General features: G+C 44.8%; 7 protein-coding genes across 7 annotated transcripts; 5 read left to right on the top strand and 2 right to left on the bottom strand.

The window, feature by feature from the left end:
* Positions 1 to 1908: 1908 nt before the first annotated feature.
* BGZ61DRAFT_576547 (sugar transporter) lies at positions 1909 to 3526 on the top strand (the record flags this gene model as incomplete). Its single annotated transcript, XM_046256225.1, has 2 exons — positions 1909 to 3128; positions 3187 to 3526. 2 exons carry the CDS (start codon positions 1909 to 1911, stop codon positions 3524 to 3526), a joined length of 1560 nt encoding a protein of 519 aa, XP_046093686.1.
* A 943-nt stretch (positions 3527 to 4469) lies between these two features.
* On the bottom strand, positions 4470 to 5689 carry BGZ61DRAFT_541944 (uncharacterized protein; the record flags this gene model as incomplete). Its single annotated transcript, XM_046255113.1, has 4 exons — positions 4470 to 4789; positions 4843 to 4968; positions 5021 to 5389; positions 5437 to 5689. The coding sequence occupies 4 exons, from the start codon at positions 5687 to 5689 to the stop codon at positions 4470 to 4472; spliced, it is 1068 nt and encodes a 355-aa protein (XP_046093685.1).
* Positions 5690 to 6609: 920 nt separating this feature from the next.
* Positions 6610 to 7059, top strand: BGZ61DRAFT_487589 (SnoaL-like domain-containing protein; the record flags this gene model as incomplete). Its single annotated transcript, XM_046249994.1, has 1 exon — positions 6610 to 7059. The coding sequence occupies one exon, from the start codon at positions 6610 to 6612 to the stop codon at positions 7057 to 7059; it is 450 nt and encodes a 149-aa protein (XP_046093684.1).
* Positions 7060 to 8082: 1023 nt separating this feature from the next.
* On the top strand, positions 8083 to 9202 carry BGZ61DRAFT_500886 (isoflavone reductase; the record flags this gene model as incomplete). The annotated part of the gene is made up of 4 exons (XM_046251627.1): positions 8083 to 8163; positions 8215 to 8499; positions 8554 to 8880; positions 8936 to 9202. The coding sequence occupies 4 exons, from the start codon at positions 8083 to 8085 to the stop codon at positions 9200 to 9202; spliced, it is 960 nt and encodes a 319-aa protein (XP_046093683.1).
* A 1813-nt stretch (positions 9203 to 11015) lies between these two features.
* BGZ61DRAFT_576538 (uncharacterized protein) lies at positions 11016 to 12953 on the bottom strand (the record flags this gene model as incomplete). The annotated part of the gene is made up of 5 exons (XM_046256224.1): positions 11016 to 11716; positions 11782 to 11856; positions 11916 to 12113; positions 12366 to 12466; positions 12521 to 12953. 5 exons carry the CDS (start codon positions 12951 to 12953, stop codon positions 11438 to 11440), a joined length of 1086 nt encoding a protein of 361 aa, XP_046093682.1. The 3' UTR covers positions 11016 to 11437.
* A 452-nt stretch (positions 12954 to 13405) lies between these two features.
* BGZ61DRAFT_375036 (uncharacterized protein) lies at positions 13406 to 13657 on the top strand (the record flags this gene model as incomplete). The annotated part of the gene is made up of 1 exon (XM_046242383.1): positions 13406 to 13657. One exon carries the CDS (start codon positions 13406 to 13408, stop codon positions 13655 to 13657), a length of 252 nt encoding a protein of 83 aa, XP_046093681.1.
* A 5471-nt stretch (positions 13658 to 19128) lies between these two features.
* On the top strand, positions 19129 to 20174 carry BGZ61DRAFT_541941 (uncharacterized protein; the record flags this gene model as incomplete). Its single annotated transcript, XM_046255112.1, has 5 exons — positions 19129 to 19467; positions 19518 to 19608; positions 19669 to 19721; positions 19769 to 19873; positions 19920 to 20174. The coding sequence occupies 5 exons, from the start codon at positions 19129 to 19131 to the stop codon at positions 20172 to 20174; spliced, it is 843 nt and encodes a 280-aa protein (XP_046093680.1).
* Positions 20175 to 21316: the final 1142 nt, after the last annotated feature.

Here is a 21316-nt window from a genome sequence, read left to right as displayed (position 1 = left end):
CTCTCCAGCTAGTTCAAACGCGGGGCAAGTCTCCAGTCTCCATTTCTCCGCTTTTGAACCAGCCAGCCAGCCTTCTTTTTGCGCCGAACTAGCCGAAAAGCAATGGCCGCTAGCATGGGTCCCAACTTGCCACTTCCAAAGTCGTTCGACAAGGATTGGTTTCAGCGGAGGCGATGTGTGGCTAGCGCAGAGTATCCCCCAGTCCTCGGCTTCGTTCACATCTAGAACCCGTTCTCGACGCGGACATCATCTGGTCGCAACTTATGAGTTGAAGTGGGGACTCGGTCTCTCATTCTAGTGGCCAGCTGATCTCCTCCCATCCCACGGCCACAGCCTCCGTATATGTCTTGTTTGGCTTACATCGCCAACTTCTTGCTTGTTTCCCCGGATGCATGGCGCAGTCGTTACCAGACGGAGGGCCTCAGTCACTAATCCCCGTCCTGACACGTCGCTGAAGCCACAGGCCTATGACCCCCAAAGAGGAGAGACATATATACTACCACGTACAACCTGGCACGTCGGAGACCGGGCCTACTTCAGAAAGGGTTTGCTTGCACCTCAATGCCACTGTCTGTCTGGCGTGTATCTCATGTACACCATGCAACTCGCCAATGTCAGACCCGTAGAAGCTCCAAGTCGACCAACAGCGCCCCGTCCTGCGAAGCGCCGACGTTTAGAACAGCAGTCTAAGTGCATGTACCTGAGCTATTCCAAATTCGAGTGTACACTTCATGCTGAGATGGGCCTTCCCAGCAGTTCCTGGGCAGCTTCCAATTACCTGGACATGCATCCCTCGGCCCCTTGACATGGATGCGCCCAGCCCCGAGATTACAGATCGACCGTTCCAGACTTGCAAGGCGATGGATCCAAGCAACCCGCTCTCAGCCGCCATCAACTACTACGTAGAAGTTCCGTCAATCAGCGTCAGTAGGAGAGCTGGTATTGTTACTACTGAGTAATTGATCAAGATGGCGCTCCGGAGAATCGAAAACAAAATCTTGAATGCTTCCCATGTCCAGGGGGCAGGATGGATGGAATAGTCACTCGTAGACAAGGCGGTGGTCTGGCACATCCGTGGTATCTCAGGAGAACCCATGCCGCGTCGATACCACGGTATTTGGTCCGGGACCCGAACATCCGTGACTTGCTCACTCTGTATTTTGACTGTGGTGAATTGAGGCACAATGACAATGACTTCTGGAGCGGAATGGACGAGCATGTGTTGTCGGTATATCGAACAAGGTGCGATTCTACGAAGATGAGTCCCCGGGCACATCTCAGGCCATGCGAATCCTGGAAAGCTTCATGCAGTGATGAGTCGCCCATAAGTGGTTTGAACTTGGGCCACTGATTTAATCTGACCAGTCTCAATGTTACTCACGACTCCCGATCGCTTCCTTGAATGTTTGGTATGGTACCAATAACACCAAAACAAACACAAGTGACCGACGGCGGGAGTGCTGGCAGTTACAGGTGGTCAAAATGCAAAATCAGCTTCGTATTTCGTTCAATCAATCAAAGCACCCTAAGCCCGCGTAGGTTGGGCGCTGCGCCCTGATGGGCTCATGGTCGTGCTAATTGTGCCGAGTTCATGTCCTCCTTGTAAATTCTGTAATTCCGAGACTCCGCGGCTACCCCAGGTTCCCCCACACTTAACCCCAGTCTCGATCTTTCCCCATACTCAGCTGTGTCTCGTGGAGTCGTGATCAATCTTGGAACCTCTGAGTGTAGGAGACAACAGCCGTAACCGTGGTGGTCGGAGAAGACCCGCGTCAACGACGCAACTACAAATACCACCTCCCCGTCCCAATCTCCTTATCAACCAACACCATTCACTGGGCAACTCTACTGCCCTTTCAATACTGGCCGACCGTTTCGTCTCAACACCTGTTCATCATCTCCCCCGCCATGTTGCGCAATTCGAAGAACAAAGGCCCCAAAAAGTCCGCCATTGGCGACGACTTGGCCCAACTCCTCCCTGACAACGGCCAACCCTGGTACACCAAAAAACATCTTCTACTCCTCAACTACTTCGCCCTTTGCATGTGTTTGCTCTCTGCTGCAAACGGTTATGATGGAAGCATGATGAACGGGTTAATGGCACTCCCTCAATGGTTCGAATTTATGGACCATCCCAAGGGTGCTTGGCTGGGCTTCATTAACGCCGTTCAAGCTCTGTCCTCGACACTCACCTACCCCTTCATTGCTTACTTTGCCAACCGTTGGGGTCGTAAGAAGGGCCTTTACATCGGCTTCTTCTTCCTCCTGCTCGGTGCCCTACTTCAAACCTTCACCCCCAACATTGCCGGCTTTGTAGTCGGCCGATTCTTCCTTGGCCAGCCCAGCGCCTGGTGGGGTTCACTTGCGCCTCTTCTCATCACTGAGTTGGCATATCCCCCACACAGAGCTCTTCTCACGGCTCTATACAACTGTGGATGGTACGTCGGATCCGCAGTAGCGGCATGGGCCACCTTTGCGACCCGAAACTATGCGGATGATTGGGCGTGGCGCATCCCCTCGATCCTGCAGATCGCTGTCCCCATCCTCGTACTTCCCGCAGCCATTTGGATCCCTGAATCTCCTCGATATCTCGTCTCCATAGGCCAATCTTCCAAGGCTCGAGAGATCCTGACCAAGTTCCATGCTGGCGGCGATGAAAGCTCCCGTCTTGTTGATTTCGAGATTTCCGAGGTCGAGAACGCCATCGAGGCCGACACCACCGCAGCAAACAGCACATCCTGGATGGACCTCTTCTCTACCAAGGGCAACCGCCACCGTGCCTTCATCTCCATGACCCTCGGCGTCTTTACCCAGTGGAACGGTGTTGGCGTCGTGTCTTACTATCTTGCTCTCGTGCTCCAGACCGTTGGCATCACGTCCGTCACACATCAGACACTCATCAGCGGATGTCTGCAGATCTGGAATCTCTTCTTCGCCGTGCTGGCCGCCTTGAACGTTGACAGGGTTGGTCGCCGTCCGCTATTCTTGATCAGCTCGGTCGGCATGCTTGTCAGCTACATCGTCATCTCGGGCCTGTCAGGTAGCTTTGCAATGACTGGTGCGAGCTCTGTGGGCTTGGCCGTGGTGCCCTTCCTGTACATCTACTTTGCTTTCTATGATATCGCTTTGTAAGTGAGATTCTATTCCTTTGGGTTGAATTGTTCCCTTTCTAACTTCCGAACCCAGCACACCGCTTGTGGTAGCTTATCCTGCCGAGATCTGGCCTTATCAACTGCGAGCTCGTGGTGTTGCTTTAACGCAGCTGTCAACTGCCTCCGCTATCTTCTTCAACATCTTCGTCAACCCCATCGCCCTGGATGCCATTGGCTGGAAATACTACATCGTTTTTGCCGTCATCTTGTTGATTATCACAGTGACTATTTACTTCTTCTACCCCGAGACAATGGGCCACTCTCTGGAGGAGATGGCAATTGTTTTTGACGGCATTGAAGCAGCTGTCATCTCGGAGAACGCAGCTAGGACAGTCAAGGGCACAGGGGATGTTGAACACATGGAAAACGCTTGATTGTACATGATGCACGAGGATGTATCAACCAGCAAGCTATTCCAGACTTCAAACAGATTCCACTTATACCTCGCTGCAGTTTTCAGCGACGCTTACTGGCATATTGAGCGTCAAAAGTACCGCCAGGTACAGAGCGAAAAAGGTCTCTAGCATCGCCGCCGCAAGCCCCGTGTATCTCAAACTAAAGACAATTAATAAGCAACAGAACATTTCATGTTCTCTATAATAATCCATTTCCATCCCTGCTTCTGTCGTGACAACCTCGAGCTCATACTGCATTGGCTAAGTCGGCGAACAGACCGGGGCTTCCATGGGGATTGGTGAAAGTGTTGCCGGAGCTCTTGCTGCAGCCGGGGCCAGTTCGGTCAAGTTGTCATGGTCTTGTTCAAGGACTGACCTGTACAGGGTATAGGGTAGGTTGAACTGGATTCCGAAGGGATGGACCAGGGGTCTATGTCAACAGAACGGTCAGGCGTATCAATTACTGAGCGTTGAGTCAGTTGCGTTAGGTGATATCCAAGATACAATGAGGCGTAGCGATCAGAGTAGATTGAGGGAACCAAGCGTTAGTGATACTTGAGGAGCTGCACACAGGGGGGGTGCACTTCGCATCCTGCCCTATAGATGCAGCTGTTGATCCTCCCTCTTCGGACGCGATCCGATGCATTTAACTTTTAACTTTGCCGCGGATTTTGTCTGATTGGTCTAAGACCCCTCCAGCGTAGTGTTGGGTTCTATGGAAAGCTGCGGGATAATCGTTACTACACCTATGGTGCGTTCTTTCGGGAATTCTTGCACTCCCGGACGCGACGTCGGGTGTTGTTTATATCAATCCTTCTTGTCTATAACTAGAAAATCAGGCCAGCACTCAGCAATTTATAATATCCCGACATCTTTCTCAATCACTTCGATTTCTCCATAATCCATTAACCATTCAATTCCTTTAAGCGGAGGCAGCTTTCTCGGCCAGCTGCAGGCCCTCGACGGTACCCCGGATTGACTCCTCCAAGGTCGTCCACCCGGGACGGCCGAGCTCACGGAGGAGCTGCTCTGCCTTATCGCGGGGCTCGATTTCGTTCGGATCTTCTCCACCTGAGAAGTTCTCGGGGAATGTCTTCTCCGGCTCAATCTTTCGTAGGATTTCGAGGATCGAATCCCAGCTGAAAGGATAAGCCATTCCAAAAATGCGTTGGCCTTGTACATGTTCAAAGATACCGGCGGCAACATGCAGTCTACCAGTATCTTGCGTATCGATGAAGTATTCTACGAATAGACAATCAGTTTGGGATCAGCCCAGAAGAAACATTGGAACATACGTCGAGGAACCATGTGGTGGAAGTCAACAACCTGTCCCTTGTACAACAAGGTGGGCATTGCAGCACTGCTGGGAAAGCCTTGGTGAACGGGATCGACGGACTTTCCAAAGTTCACGTTAGGTAGCACTTGGAGAGTGTTAGCTGGTGAGAAGCAGTAAATCTTATCGACACGACGTACCAGTATTGACCACAAGATCAGGACGCTCGTTCTGATGCTCCTTGTGATATTTCCAAACTTCCTGCTCCGCCTGGGTCTTGCTAGCAGAATAAACAGAAGCAGCTCGCTCGGGAGTATACGGGGGGTTTGCCCATGCTTCTTTAACTGATTCTTCGTTCCACGTCTCCCCTGTTACCTTTATGCCAGGCGCGTCGATATTTGAGAGAAGAGCAGCGGCCGACGACGAAGTGAATACGAAACGCTTCACACTGGACTCGGCGTGAGCGGCTTTCAGGGCATTGATAGCACCAGCAATGGCGTCAGGAATGACATTGTGGGGGTTGTGGTCAAAGGTTAGGGTGGATGCCGAGTGAGCTACGATAGAGATGCCTAGATTGTTTAGCAAAGAGAGTCGTACCACAGCTAAGGTCGCCCACCTTTTACAGCCTCGTTATAAGCGGATTCAACGGCCATATCTGGAACCTTGAATAATTCAAAGCTTCCCTTTCCATAGTTCTTCTCAAAGACATCGACGAGCCATGAACTCTTCTCTAGGTCTCGAACAGTCCCACGGACCTTGTATCCGTAAGTGAGGAACTGATCAGCAATATGGGAGCCCAGGAGACCGTTTGCTCCAGTCACGAGGACAGCGGAGCCCTTAGGCACAGCAAGCTTAGGGAGAGATCCCATTGTTAAGGAGAGTAGTGAGTAGTCAGTGGAGTAGGAGCGATGTAAGATGATCAAATAACGTGACAAAAACGAACCGTGACCATTGGATAGCGGACGGCGCTTTATTTTATAGTTCCAAAACTCTCTAAATCTTCATAATTCACCCTGAAACACTATATGTCCGCAAGTCCGCAAGTCCGCGACGGACTACCTGTGATGCTGCGGATTTATTGGCTTAATCAAGTGGCAGTCCATGGCTTAATTAGTTCATCCGTTCATCAAATAACTTACCAAGCTTGTAATGTAGTCCGGACCCGCAATTTGTCTACAGATTACCTAACTTACCTACTTGTAACGGCGACTGATACATGGGCACCCGGGTGCCCATGTATCAGTCGCCACTTGTAACTTGAAACCAGGTTAAGTAAGCTGGGCTGCAACTCCACAATTTGTCTACCTGGGCTAGAGGAGCAAATCGGAACACCGGGCAGGGCCAACGCTTAGCCAGGGATCCCCGGAGAGCAGCCCGGCTTACTTAACCTGGTTGAAGACAAATTGCTTAGATCTCGCGCGAGTCATGGTAGATTCCGCCAATTGATTGCCAGCGCAGATGCGAATAGGTAGACAAATTGCGGGTCTGGGCTGCATCGAGCACTTGGTGTTTGTAAGCCATGGACTGTCATTTGATTACGCCGGTAAATCCGCAGCATCACTGACTTGGCGGATATGACGCCTGAGGATCTCGTGGCTTTTTTAACGCAGGATTCCCAAGTTATAGTAGAAGAACCTTTTTCTAACAGCACTTACTTATATTTCCATTCCCTCCTGTTTACGCAAATACTGAAGAAGGCCAGCACATTTTGCCAATCCATTGTGAACGAGAAACATTTTGCAACATTTACAACCCACTTACGTAGCCAAACTCCACAAAACAATTCACAATGGTCCAAGCCACTTCAGACCACGAACTCATCCGCAATTCCATCGCACGCTACTGCATCGGCGTCGATCTCAAAGACTGGAAAACCTTCTCAAATGCCTTCCTCGACAACGCTAAGGTAACATTCCCTGGGCCTGGCGGCACCATCGAAGGGGCCACAGCAATCAAGGCGGCAGTACAGGGCATGGTTGGAAACTTGCAAACGCAACATGCTCTAACCACGCAGCTCATCGAAGTTACGAGCGAAATAACTGCCAACGCCACGACTTACTGCAGAGCCGAAATATTCGGCGTGGGCGAGGACGAAGGCAAACGTGTGACTAATTGGGGCATTTATCAAGATAAGCTTCTTAAGGGCACTTTTGACGGGCAAGAAGATTGGAAGATCGCTGAGCGTAACGCTATTCGAACGGCGCCTCTCGCTGGAGATCTGTCCTTGATTGGGATGTAGCCAGCTACCCTCGAAGCAGATGTGTCAAATTAGGTAGTTAGGTTCCCTGTTGGATAAACTATTAGTCAGAAAAAGTTAATAATGGTCGCCATTAACCTCTTAACGTGCGCGTCGCCGTCAAAAATCCGTTGTGCCAGTTATATATATACTTTTACGGCATGCTGGTGAGTCTTTCTAGCTAAGAACATGTTGAGTCGGAGGAAGGCCAGGGAACGTAGGTTGACCCAGCGACGACGCGCTCCACATTGAGATGCGAGATGCCGTGTGAGGGAGATGAAGCCCATGGCAGATTATGTAGAGGACTTCGGCAATGTCAGACAGACAGCTTTGACTCTGGGCGAGCAGCAACTCGCCCTCGATGGAGCGGACAGCCAGATACTAGTCAGATAGACAGTGTTCTGGAAACCTTGATGTTGATTATACAGATTGCTAACAGCTCTATCCGATTATCTATTAGCCGAGGCAGAATCCTCAATCACAAGCCCGCCGAGTACGGGGGGGAGAAGGGCTGGGGATTCTTCAGAGGAATGTATGGTCGAGCTGGACAAAACTACTGTAAGCGTGTGCCCATTTGCATATATCATCGGCGCACACTAAGCCTTAAGCGTCCGCGAGCGTCGGGTTACCAATCATCGGCCCGCACCGGAGTTTTGCACTTTTAACTCCGTTAGATGGATGAAGTGCGGTGTGCAGTGTTGGAGAGAGGAATCGGAAATTAGCGGAGTTAGGTTCGATTCCATTACTCTCCAGGATATCAAGCATATTGTGCTAAGTAAGCGTTATGACACTGTGACAGCTAATGGCATGACTCGGGTCTCCAGTCGTCAATGAGCGCATCTGCTTTGAGCTGCGGTTGGACTTCATTTGTAATGCGTTTTTCGGACCTATACCATCCTGCCCATATAAGCTTTGGCAGCCGCCTGCCGAATAATCTTCTCACTACTCATTCCAATTTACCTCTTAGTCACATTGTCAATTTTCTCGGAGTACACGTTCTCAAACTCTTTCGAGCCTAATATCAAGATGAAGGTCGTCATCATTGGAGCAACTGGTGAGACAGGCCAGTCCATTACCAAGGGCTTGCTTGAGTTTCGCACCCAGTTCGTAAGGTCCCAATGCGTCCATTCCTCTAACATTATCCTAACCAGTTTACAGGACTTGACAGCTGTGGCGCGTCAGTCGTCACTCAACACCGCCAAGAACCAAGCCTTAAGGGATGCTGGCGTTGAGGTCGTTGCAGCCGACCTTGGTGGACCTGAAGAGGATCTAGTCAAAATCCTTACCGGCGCCGATGTTGTTATCCCTGTACTCGACGCATCAGCTTTGCTACTGCAGATTCCTCTAGCAAATGCGGCGAAGATGGCCGGTGTCAAACGCTTCGTTCCGACTTTCTTCGCTACAATTGTTCCGCCTAAGGGCGTACTCAGCATCCGCGAGACGGTACGTTGACGCACCTAATATCACAAAAGTTGCAATAGCTAACGCAAAACTCAGAAAGAGGAGGTTCTGAACCATATCAAGAAGATCTACCTCCCGTACACCGTCATCGATGTTGGTTGGTGGTACCAGATTACCCCTCCCAGGCTTCCTTCCGGACGCATCGACCAATTTGTCATCATGCCTGTCGAGGGACTCAATGGCGACGGTGCTGTTCCCTCTGCTGTCACAGACTCTCGTGATATCGGCCGCTATGTGGCCAAAATCATCGCTGACCCTCGGACTTTGAACAAGTCGGTCTTTGCCTACAGCGAGGTCCTCACCCAGCGAGAGATCTTCCAGATCATGGAGGAAGCAAGTGGCGAGAAGTTGGATTATAACTACGTATGTGTATCCCGTAACTGGTTCATTTGCAACATTAGCTGACAAGGATGCGCAGATTTCCAATGAAGATGCAGAGGCCCGTGTTGTTTCTGCGCAAACAGCAGCTGAGGCTGCTGGCTTGGAGGACAAGGGTGCCCAATCGGCATTGGCCATTGCCCAATACACTTATTCCACTTGTGTGCGAGGGGATAACACGCCTGAGTATGCCCGATATTTAGGATACTTGGATGGCAAGGAGTTATATCCGGATCTGGATTTCATTCCGTTCCGAAAGTATGTGTCCGAGCTGATGAATGGCACGGCCAGGCGAGCTTATGCTTGAAGGGCGACCAAGCGTACGCGGCAGAAGTAATCCAGTTTGCCAGTATGTTACTGAGGCAATAGTAGAGTGAATGATTTTGTCTTATTCTAAGTACAAAACGGGACCTCAGGTGCGTCCTAGATAAATGAAACTGAACCCCATTTTGTTGCCAATCAGGCAGGGTTATGTTTCATTACCTATTGATATCACAATACGCACTTCTTGTAGAAGTGTACGCGTAATTCGACAACTTTAGGATCCTCAATGGTCATCCGAAAATTGGGCAGTGAGTTGATACGCTCCTCGTAGATGCGCCAGTCAAATTGGTTTGACATGCGTCCTTCGCCTTGACTAACCATTCTCCTGGAAGGCCAAATTGTCCATCAGCTTGTTGATTAGCCCATGACGACGGGCCGATTTTGGACAAACGCAGGAGAGTTGGGAAGTCTTCAATATCGGAATCTGGGACTCGAACTGAAAATAATTCAGGCTGTGTAATTGCCTCCGGCGGCAGCTGTTCGAAAGGCCAGGGCATTGTTCTGATGGGTGAATACACTTTAAGACCTGAAATAGAATCGATCCTAGCTTTGCGTAAGTTCTAAACATGTAATGAGAAGCAGATAGACTGACTCTAAATAACCCGAGCCATGCATTGGATTCCTTGCGTGGGAGCAAGGCCATTGAGAGACCCTCCGGTACATCCGGCCTTGGAACCTCTCCGAAAGTCCGACTGGCTGTTTTACCGCGCCCCGCGGAGCTCGGCGACGGAGACTGGATAGAGTCCGTAAAGAGTCCGTATGCGGTAATGGTTCGCCCATCCCCGCACACGAGCTTCGCAAATTGTTCCGCGTCACCAAAGGATTTATAGGTGATCGGCCACTCTGGCAAGAAGCCAACAATGCGGGTTGAGTGGGCAATCCTTTCCGGCCTTGCCGGTTTCTGGTGCCTTCATGAGTCACTCACAAATGCCCTCGCTTGTACACACGTCAACCCGCATCTCAACACATATTTCCATTTAAAACATTGGATGCGGCTTGGCAAACCAACAGGGCCACGCTTCATGGGTCATCCATATGGGTGACCCCTGATGTGCCGTTCACAGAGGCATTCTCCCCGCTCGGCTACAGGCTTATATACACCAAATATGGAGAGGTATTCAGATGCGAACAGCAGTCTGGCTACATCGCCGGAATTACTCGGCTCAGCCGAACCCGCTCCATGTTTCTGATAGGTAGAGCGTTCACCCACCTAGCCCCCAAGCTGAGGGACTTCGGGGGCTGGGTTGGGTTGCATAAAGGTAGGAAGGGTGGGGAGGGTAGGAGGTCACAAGGTTATGAAGCGTATGAAGCGTATGAAGCGTATGAAGTCCGCCACACACGAACTAGGGAGGATCTTGAGGCTTTGCATGGCGTTTTGCAAGGTTCACCAAAAGAGTCAGTGCTGCTGCTGATGTAGACCTCTCTGCGCCCGAGCTTCCTTTGCAACGATGCATTCATGCCTACGAGGGTTTGAAGGGAGATTTTGTAGCAGTCCTGTTGCAGTGTAGTGAGCCTTCGAGGTTGGGCCGGGTTCAAGTACAGGAACGGCAACATCGACGATTTCATCCACCAACTTGTTGTCTGGTGAGGCGGTGGTGCACCATGCGTGACAGCCTGATGCGTGCTCAATCTGCCTCGTGCCTCCCCCATCCGTGTCCAAACACGAATCGGCCACAAAACGCTTCACGATAATCGCCTCTACCGACCGCCCTCACCGACCGCCTTTCCTTTCGTTCATCAAGGTTCACGGACCCATGCAGGCGCATTGTCCTGTGAGGTTCCTTTCAAAATCATAAAAAGTCTTCCTTTGTGCCTCCAGCTGTCATCAAATGCCGCCGTCACGCGTTCCCGGAAAATTTGTATCGGCGACCGACGGCCAGCTGGCGGTGTCGAGGTGCAATCATCTGCAACGATGCCACCAATGGTTATCTGCGTCGCCAACTAAGCACCGAACGACACGTTTCCAATAGGTTTTTGGTCCGACAGCCTCGGGCGCGGCGTCGACACTAGGAGGTAACGAACGACTTTCGAACGGAGATGATATGGAAGGGCAACGGAGCCAAGTATCGTCCATGATGCTGTCAAGGGTACAGTTAATTGTTTACACTGCGCATTGCAAGCCGACTTGGATCGGTTTGCCGGGATGATGGTCGAACGTAGTGTTTAATCATTGCAGTCAAGGCCAACGCCCAGTTCAGGGTGGTTGGCAGCCGAGGGCTCAAACGGCAAGGCTGCACAACATCGCAAAGGCTAATCGTCGCCGCCGCCAATTCCACGCTCTCGAAAAGAACTCCACAGGTACAGAGTACAGTGTGCCGGCATGGGCTCGTGAACTTGCAGGGGAACGCATCGCGAGCATCAGACTGTAGACCTGCGTTGACGTCTGACCTCTTGAAGTACCCGGAGACGGTGCTTTGTGCTTGGTGGAAGTGCGGGGTCGTCCACCCACTGCCAGCGGCCAGGAAGACGAAGATCGCCGAGAACGTGCGCGTACCGCCTGTAACCGCGATGTCAACAAGTCGCTCTATCCCTATTAACGCCATAGTTCCTGTCTTTGCTTACCACGGAGAGGTAGTCCCTTTTGCTATTTCTATTTACGCGGCTGTCGGATGTAACCTCGACTACCGCGGATATGGCCTGTGAATTCCATAACCAGCATGAGCAACTGGCAAACTTGTTCCAAATCTGTCGTGTACCCGTTCCGTCGAGTGAGCTGAAGCTCCGCCTGGACTGTAGATCCGGCGAGCATAGCGCGCGAAGTCGGTGGTATTACCTTGTCTCTCTTCTGTGACGATCAGGCAGCACGGCTGACCGTCTACAGTATGCTCTCGGCTGTGAATAGCGGAGGGACGGCGAATTGCTAGCGCCCCGCTCTTGCTTGTTCGCTCTGACAGCTAAAGTGGGTGGCAAAAAGTGTTAGCCCCCTGTCAGGTATCGAGCAGCTAGCTAGGCTCAAGCAGGTAATTACTTGTCGCCGCTTTGAACTAGCGCTATAAGCTAGCAATCCCCTAAAATACTGGCAGCAACGCTACACTACAGCGCATGACCACTAATCTGACCATTAGCTAGTCTAAATTATGGGCAGGTAACCGCTGTAATTCCGGGGAGCTTAAATGCAGAAAATTAAAGCAGCATGACAATCAGACCTGACAGGTGGCTAACACTTTCTGCCACCCACTGTAGCCAATTCCCCAGAGTCGATATTGTACCCTGTCGGGTGTGGGTGCGATTACTCCATGCATTTCGGCTGGATCGCTATGGCTATTAGATTACCAGGTTCTCGAATAGGATTAACCCCCACGTGGGAATTGCCCCAAAGGGCTGCTTTGCAGCAGGCAGTCAATAGCTCCCAGCCTCATCACTGCCGATGCCAAATCTCGGGAAATGATCGGTTCAGCTCTGCAGAATAAACCAGCTATCATCGTCCGTGAATGCTGGCCGGCCGCTCCACGGTCGAGCTTCTCCTCAATGCAGGCCGTGACTCGACGACCCGCGGCGGCCAAGTCACGGAGCTCTGTGCGGTACGATGCAGGCGAGGCTGGTCGTGACCGTGTCGCGACGCGTCGGCGCCATGCTGCTCTCGTACTCGACTGGCTGGGATGGAGACCGGAGAACTCTATTGACGGTTTTGTTCGCCCAAACACGTCGGCGATGGAGAAGCACGAACTCGAGTACTCGACTCTACTGCCTTGGAGAATTTGTCCATAAGCAGGTCCCTTAACGAGACGAGACATAATAATAATGTATAATTAGTAAAGAGTGTGTGATGCCGCCCTGCCGTACCAGTATGTGAATAATATAATTGGGCGAGAGGTGCCTATTTAATTGCGAGTAAGCGCCTGTAGCTGAGGGTTAGATGATCGACTTACTTTAATGTTGCCTAACCGCTTTTTGTTTGAGCGATAGTTGCAGTGTCGTGGCTTCTTTTATAATCGTTGTTCTTTTTGGGGTACTGTACGTTCTGTCAATTAAACTTCGGCGCAGATCCTAAAATCCTACTGAAACCCTGCAATTAGAGGATAAGTTGCACTGTCAGGTTAGTTGTTGTGCTTGGCGACTATAGCAGTCTGCAGGTGGATCCAACTTATCCAGGCGGAGGCAGGTAATCTTTCTGAGAAACCTCAGCGACTAAACACTAATCGTCCTTCGTAGCATACCTTGCCTCTGGATCATCCTGCGAACGAACATGTCTCAACCTAATGACTACACAATCGGCTGGATATGCGCCCTGAGTACGGAATACGTTGCCGCACAAGCTTTTCTCGACGAGGAACACGAAGGACCAGAGCATATATCGCCCAATGACAACAACGATTATACACTAGGAAAAATAGGTGGTCTAGGTTCCGTTCAGCACTCTGTTAGGTATACCCCCCTTCCAAGTGCCGGTGGGAAGAATCTTGATTGCGTTATATATAGGTCTGGTGCTCAGGATTAAATTTAATATCTTAAATTAACTTACGAGTCTTTGTGTATGCTGGTATATATAATAACATAAAGAAATATGCACTTAAGCAAAATAGTAAAATAGAGACTTCTGGTATTAGCTTATTTTAATTAGAGTGTTAATCTTTATTATCTATAACTTCTATTAATTTTAAAGCTCTGTAATTATTGTATGCTAGTAAGATAACTCTTTTAGGCAGGCTGATAGCTATAAAATATAGGTATTAGGATATATATTCTTATAGTTAAAGTCTAAGGCTTTTTTATCTAGAGAGATAACTATATTATAATATCTAAAAAAGACTTTTTCTAATAATCCCTATATCTAGTAATATAGCTATCTATATTATCTAGAAACTATTATTATATTAATTTCTTTATATATCTATATTTATTTAAAAGGGAATATTAACTTCTAATTTAATAATACCTTTAAACTTTCTTATTAAATTATTAAATATTATATAATAACATACATAATAAGCATACTAGTCAAATAAGCTTGCCAGTTAAAAATTATCACTTTTAATTTAGAAATTAAAATAAATATATAACAAAATATCTAATTAATTAGAACTAATTACTATATTCTTCTCTAGATATTGCAATAACTACCTAACATATTCTTACATTATAACCAGTCTTGCTATATATTCTACAATACCTTTCCTTTAGTTACACCAACCCTCCTTAACCATAATATCTCGACAATTTAGCCACTAACTGCATATTAAGATCCTTCTAATTAATTACATCCCTTCTTTTATCTATAGTCATCTTCTCTCCATTTTATAGGTAGTTTTTTTTTGCTCTATGCTACTTACTAAGAGTCTTATTTATCTATTAAAGAATCTAGTTCTTAGACTTTAATAATACTATTTAATATATTATTGTTTTTATTTTCTTAGAAAATAACTTAAGTATATTAATAATAAATATTAGAGAGTTACTTTAGTATCTTTTAATTTATTTTTTAAGATATTTAAATTAAGAAGTAGTTTTAAGAATAATCTTTAATATCTTAGATATCTAAGAATTAGGAAGGCTAGTTTTCTTTTTAATAAGTATTAAAGTTTATAGTTATATATTAAGTTTTAATATAATATTTTTTAAATTTAAAATTTTTTTTTAGTTTTTTAAAAATTTCTCTTAATATTACTTTTTATTATAGTAATTTAATAAGTAATATAAAAAGCTAGAAAGAAGTTAATTTTTAAAATATAAATAATTAAGTATTTAATTAACTACTTAATTTCTTAATTATATATATTTTTAAGTAGCTTAAAATATCTTATATTAAGAAGTTAAAGTAAATAAAATAAATAAGATAGTATATAAAATATAATAATATAATTTACTTTATAATATTTTTTAAAATTAATTAAATAGTAATTTTTATATTTATTAAAAATTAGAAGATAATAATAACTAGTTAATTAGGTTTTTATATACTAGTTAAAGTATTTAAGTTACTTAAAACTTATTTTATTATGTATTTAGCTATTTTAAGTTATTATAATAATTTAATTATTTAGAAGATTACTTTTTTAATATTAATTAATAATATAATATTAATTTATAATTATAATAAATAATTAAATTATCTAGTTTTTATATTAATTATCTAGATAATTATAACTTACTTTAATTTCTAAATTAAATTAATTTTAGTTTTTATATTTTTTATATTTATAATAATTATATTACTTATAATTAAGCTTATTATAAAGCTAGTTTTATTAAAGTTATAAATATTAATAAGAATATATTATATTTTATAATTATATTTTTATAATCTAAATTAATTGTAAATAATAATTAATTTTATATTTAATTTTTTAATATTATATTTATAAAAAAAATATTTTAATACTAGTTATTATCTAATAAATTTAAAGCTTAGTACTTATTAATAGGTAATATATTGTAGTTAGTAAGTAGTTAGTTAGCTATTTCTTTAATATTATATAATTATAGGGGAAATTCTTATAAATTTAGGTTAAGAATAAATAAATAATAATCTATTCTCTAGATTAAATAGTTTATATAATTTGGAATCTAATTGCAATAAGTAGTAATGCTATTTTCTTAGTTAAAGAGAGTATTATACTTAACTTAATAATTTTATAGTATATTAGAGATTAATTTTGAGTTATTTTAATAGGCTTGAAGTATAAAAGGATATTTATCTTATTATTTAATTGTGGTATCTTAATTAGTTGAGAATTAATTAATTAAGTAGGAAGATGAAAGATTAAGGGATTTTTAACTGGTAAGCTTATTTAATTAATATACTTATTATACATATTATAGTTATTTAAAATATAACTTATAATCTTAGGTAAAATTTATAATATATAACTAAGTAAGTTAATATTAATAATAATATAAAGAATAATTAATTTATAATAATAAAGAGAGTTTTAAAATAATTATAATAAGATAAACTGAAAATTATAATAAAGTTATATAATAAGCCAGCTTTAAGCTATCTTTAAATTTATTTTAAAAGATTAAAAATAAATTCTCCTATTTAAAATATAAATATTTTTATTAAGGATTTTAAAAAATTAGCTAATTTCTATAAACTTAAAAAAGTTAAATACTATAATAACCTATTAATAAAGCTATATAATATAAACTTATTTATAGAATTATAAAATTATATATATCCTTAATAAACTATTAGTATAATATATATAATAAGTAAGTAGGCTAAATAAATAAATAGGCTATAAATTCCAACTTTTAAAATTAAAACCTTAATAAAAAAAGAAATATCTTAAATTAATTAAAACTAATTACTATACTATTCTTTAAAGATCTTAATAACAGCCTAATAGATTCTTATATTATAACCAGTCTTTTTATAAGTTCTATAATATCTTTCTCTTAATATTGCCAACTTCTCTTAACTACTACTTTTTAATAATTTAGCCTATATCTATATATTAATATCTATTTAATTAATTGCTTCTCTTTCTTTCTTTACAATTATCTTCTCTCTATTTTATAGGTAGGTTTTTTTTTACTTTATACTACTTACTAAAAGTCTTATTTATCTATTAAAGAATCTAATTCTTAGATTTTAATAATACTATTTAATATATTATTATTTTTATTCTTTTAGAAAATAATTTAAATATTTTAAGAATAGATATTAAAGAGCTACTTTAATATCTTTTTATTTATCTTTTAAGATATTTAAATTATAAACTAATCTTAAATACTATCTTTAAAGTCTTTAAGATTTAAAAGTTAGAAAAGCTAATCTCTTTTATAGCTGGTATTAAAGTCTATAGCTATATATTAAGCTTTAATATAATATTTTCTAAGTTTAAGAAAATAAGTCCAGCCTCTTAAAAACCTTTTTTAATATTACTTCTTATTATAGTAACTTTATAGATAGTATAAAAAGCTAGAAAGAACTCAGTCTTTAAAATATAAATTATAAAATATCTAATTAATTACTTAATTACTTAACTATAGGCTATTTTAAGTAGCTTAAAATATCTGATATTAAGAGGCTAGAATAAATAAGATAAATAAAATAGTATATAAAATATAATAATATTATTCTTTTTATAATATTTCTTAAAGTTAATAAAATAATAATTTTTATATTTATTAAGAATTAGAAGATAATAGTAATTAGTTAATTAATTCTTTATATATTAATTAAAATACTTAAGCTACTTAAGATTTATTTTATTATTAATTTAGTTATTTTAAGTTATTATAATAGCCTAATTACCTAGAAGATTACTTTTTTAATATTAGTTAGTAAAATAATATTAGCTTGTAATTATAATAAATAGCTAAATTATCTAGCTTTTTATATTAATTATCTAAATAATTATAATTTATTTTTAATTTCCAGGCTAAACTAATTTTAAGTTTTTATATCTATTTATACTAATAATAACTATTTTACTTATAATTATATTTATTATAAAGCTAATCTTATTAAAATTATAAATATTAGCTAGATTAATATTATATTTTATAATTATATTCTCTATAAGCTAAAATTAATTATAAATAATAATTAGATTTTTTTATTTAGCCCTCTAATAGTTATATTTATAAAAGAATAATATTTTAAGCTCTAGTTATTATTTAATAAAGTTAGAAGCTTAGTACTTACTAATAAATAATATATTATAGTTAGTAAGCAGTTAGTTAGCTATTTATTTAATATTATATAGTTATAGGGGAAACTCTTATAAATTTAAATTAAGAATAAATTAAATAATAATCTATTTCTCTAGATTAAATAGCTTATAAAATTTGGGGATAGTATTATATTAAGATAGTATACCTTTCTGCTGGCAATATAAGATATTACAATATATATTATAAATCTTTATAGTATTCTAGATATTTAATTTTAGGTTATTTTAAAGAGCTTAAAGAGTAAGAAGGATATTTTCTTTTTTATTTAATTAAGATATTTTTAGTAGTTAAGAATTAATTAATTAATTAAAAAGATAAGAGATTAAGGGATTTTTAGCTTACTTATTTATTTAGCCTACTTACTTATTATATATATTTAATTTATTTAGTATACGCTATTTTACCTATATCTAGGCCTATAGAACTCCTTCAACTAATTCAGAGAGGAAAAACCTTCTAGCTATCTAGCTATAGGATAAAAACCTCGCTGCGATTTCGCTCTGCTACCTCAAAGGGCTCGTTGTTGTCGTCAGGTCTGTACTGGTAAACTCGTCACCAGCCTTGTCCAGGTTGCATAGTATGCATTTGCCCGCCTTCCGGTCTCGGCTTCCTCTGGGTCGTAGAGGAGCCGTCGGGGGGTTGTGTGCGAGATCGCAGCGACCGGTGCTGCGACCCGCCTGGTTCGCCTTCTTCGTGATCGCTTCGGCAGCGCTGCGTCTGCCCTTCCTGGTGCGGACCTCCGGATGACCTTGCGGTGGCCCCCCGGGCCGCCGTCGGCATCACGGAGTTCGGCCTTTCCTTCTTCCGGTCACGTGACCCTTGTGTGCCGGCGCGTGTGTGGGTGCCGGGCCCGCGCAGCCGTTCGCTCGGGATCCCGGCCCCACAATTTCCGGAGCTGGTTCGCCCTGCTGCGTCGCAGGGCGGGCCCTGCGTTGCCTCGGCGGTCTCTATTCTCACCTTTTCCTCACTTTCGGTTCAGGCTCTCGATGGCTTCGAACGCGCCTCTGTCCTCGCGCCCCTTAGGGCTTAAGGATTCGGGGCCTGCCTAAGGCTTTTCCGAGCCCTATAAAAAGCCCCTTCCCCTCCGTTTCTTCCTTCCCTTTTTCCTTTCTTCCTTATCATTCCCCCGCCGCCGCCCCCGCCGCGGCTGTCTCTTGTGAGTCTCCCTCCTTCCCCCTTTGTGGTCTCTGCGCTGTCGCTGGGTCCTCGCTGACTTGTGGAAAGTCGTTTTTTTCCTTCTCGCTTCCCGCCTGGTTGCCGCTTCGATTACGTCTCGATTTCGCCACGATGCCTCCCCGCACGACCCCCGAGGAGCGGAAGGCGAAGGCTGCAGCCCGTCGCCGTGAGAAAGCCGCCCAGAAGAAGGCTGAGAAGAAGGCCCGCGACGAGGCCGCTGCGGCTGCCCCGGCTTCCCCCGCCGACGATGAGGAGGAGGAGGAGGAGGGGGAGGAGGAGGAGGAGGTTGTCGTCACTCCCCTCAAGCGTCCTTCCGGCGGTGCCGCTGCGGGTGCGGCCAAGGGTTCGAAGAGACCCAAGCCCGACACCCCTTCGCCTCGTCCTGCTCTGGAAGTGCCCGACAAGCCGCCGTCCCTCCTGGTTGATGTAGAGAAAGTCTTCTTTGCCGAGGTGAGTACTCTGCGGTGTCTCTGCGGTGTCCCTGCTAATCTGTTCTGTAGAAAGTTGGTGGTTACCGACCCATTCCCTGCACCCGCTGCGCTCGGTCAATGGTTTTGGCCAGTGCTCCTGGTCGTTTCTGCTTTGCCTACGGTGCGTTATCTCTGCGTCGGCTCTGCGGTCTCTCTTCCTTTGGTATTGACTCTCGACTAGGATCCAGTGGCCGCTGCGCCCACTGTGTGAAGGGGAAGCATGTTTGCGGTTCGGTGAGTAGCCCCTGCGGTACCTCTGAGTCCCTGTTAACCCTTCCTAGATTTCTTCTCACTCTGCCGACCTCGTCGCTCCCGCCCGTGCTATGTCCATGGCCCACCTGGCCTGGTATCACGCTTGCCGGGAGGCGGGCACGACCCTCAGCCGCGTAGGTACCTCTGCGGTTTCTTGGGGATCTTGCTAATTTGGTGTAGTCCGACGATGTAAACAAGACCGAGGAGATTTTCAGCCGTCGCGACCAGCGGGCTATCGCTGCGGCCTCTGCTGCGGGTGGGTCGAAGAACAAGGTGGTCGCTGGGTTGGCCCTGGGGGCCCTCGGCGGTGGCTCTGCGGCTGCTAAGACCAACCGTCTCCTTCGCCGCCTTGTCGTCCTTGGTGAGGCCTTGCTCAACGCCGCCTCTGTTGAGGTTCCTTCGGATGTGGAGGACGATGACAGTGTTATTGGCTAGTGGATATCTTGACGGTATCGCTTCGGCTTCGGCCTTATGCCCTTCATAGGCACCCTTCCTCATAGGCTTAGTTCCTTCACGGGGCGACTTTCGTCCACGTCTCAATCAATCAGTCCGGGTGGTTACCCGCGCGTTATCGCTGAGATCTCGTTCCTCCCTCGTCTGCCTCTTGTGCCTCCCATTTTTTCTGTAGGGCTATTGCCAGTCTGAACTGTGTGGGACGGACCGTCTTACTGTACCAGATTGCCGCTGCGGGTGCGGTGCGTTTGTCGCCGAGGTAGCGTCCCACATCCCTGCGGTCCCGTGGTTTGGGCTCCGGGAGGAGGGTCTTGTCGTAGAGCGTGCAGTAGGTGAAGACATGCTCTACGGTTTGCCTACCATTGCCGCAGGGGCACCGTGGCGATGTCACCTCGGGGACTCTTCTGCTGAAGAGGAAGGCTTGAAGGCCTATGCATCCCGTTCGTAATTGGATGATTAGGCTGTTGATATATCTTGGTTGGCTCCCGTGTAGTGTCCTGTGGTCCATTTCGAAGGGGGATCTGTCTGAGATGCTGGTGTCGTCGCGGCCCCTCTGCGTCCTCCGTTTTGCTGCCTCGGCTGTCCATCGTGCTTTCCAGTCTCTGTCTACAGCATCGACTGCTGTTTTCCCGTCCCTGAGCCACCTTTGCAGCCATTTGGTGTTTGCTTCGTTGGGGCGTCTCCAAGGGCCTCTGCGTTTCGGTAGGGCCGCTGATACCGCTGCGATAGCCCTGTTGATTGCCTGTTGGGCCGGTCCGGTGCTGGTACGTGCCTCGAAGTGGGCAAGCCGTAGGTTGAGGTAAAGGTCCAGGGGGGGGACGTCAAGCTCTATTTCTAGGTTTCTCGTTGGGGTGGCCTTGTAGGCCCCGGCTGCGATGCGAAGGCTCTTCGTCTGCTCTGCGGCTAGCTTGCGGGCTATCCCTCGGGGGTTGCCGCCCTGTTCGGTGGGTTGGTGAAAGGCGGAGGCTCCGTAGGCTAGGGCGGTCCTGATTGCCACTACATAGATCAGGCGGCCTTTGTGGATGTTGCATCCCCACGTAGACGCAGTGATCACGCTGAGGGCGCACTGCTGGCGTTGCATTTTAGCCGTCAGTTTCTTGAGGTGGGTTGACCAATCCAGTTTC

This window comes from Ilyonectria robusta (genome assembly GCF_021365365.1).
Source record: "Ilyonectria robusta strain PMI_751 chromosome Unknown BGZ61scaffold_82, whole genome shotgun sequence".
Classification (NCBI taxonomy): Eukaryota; Fungi; Ascomycota; class Sordariomycetes; order Hypocreales; family Nectriaceae; genus Ilyonectria; species Ilyonectria robusta.
The sequence above is the reverse complement of the archived record's forward strand: the minus strand, read 5'-3'. Positions and strand labels throughout refer to the sequence as shown.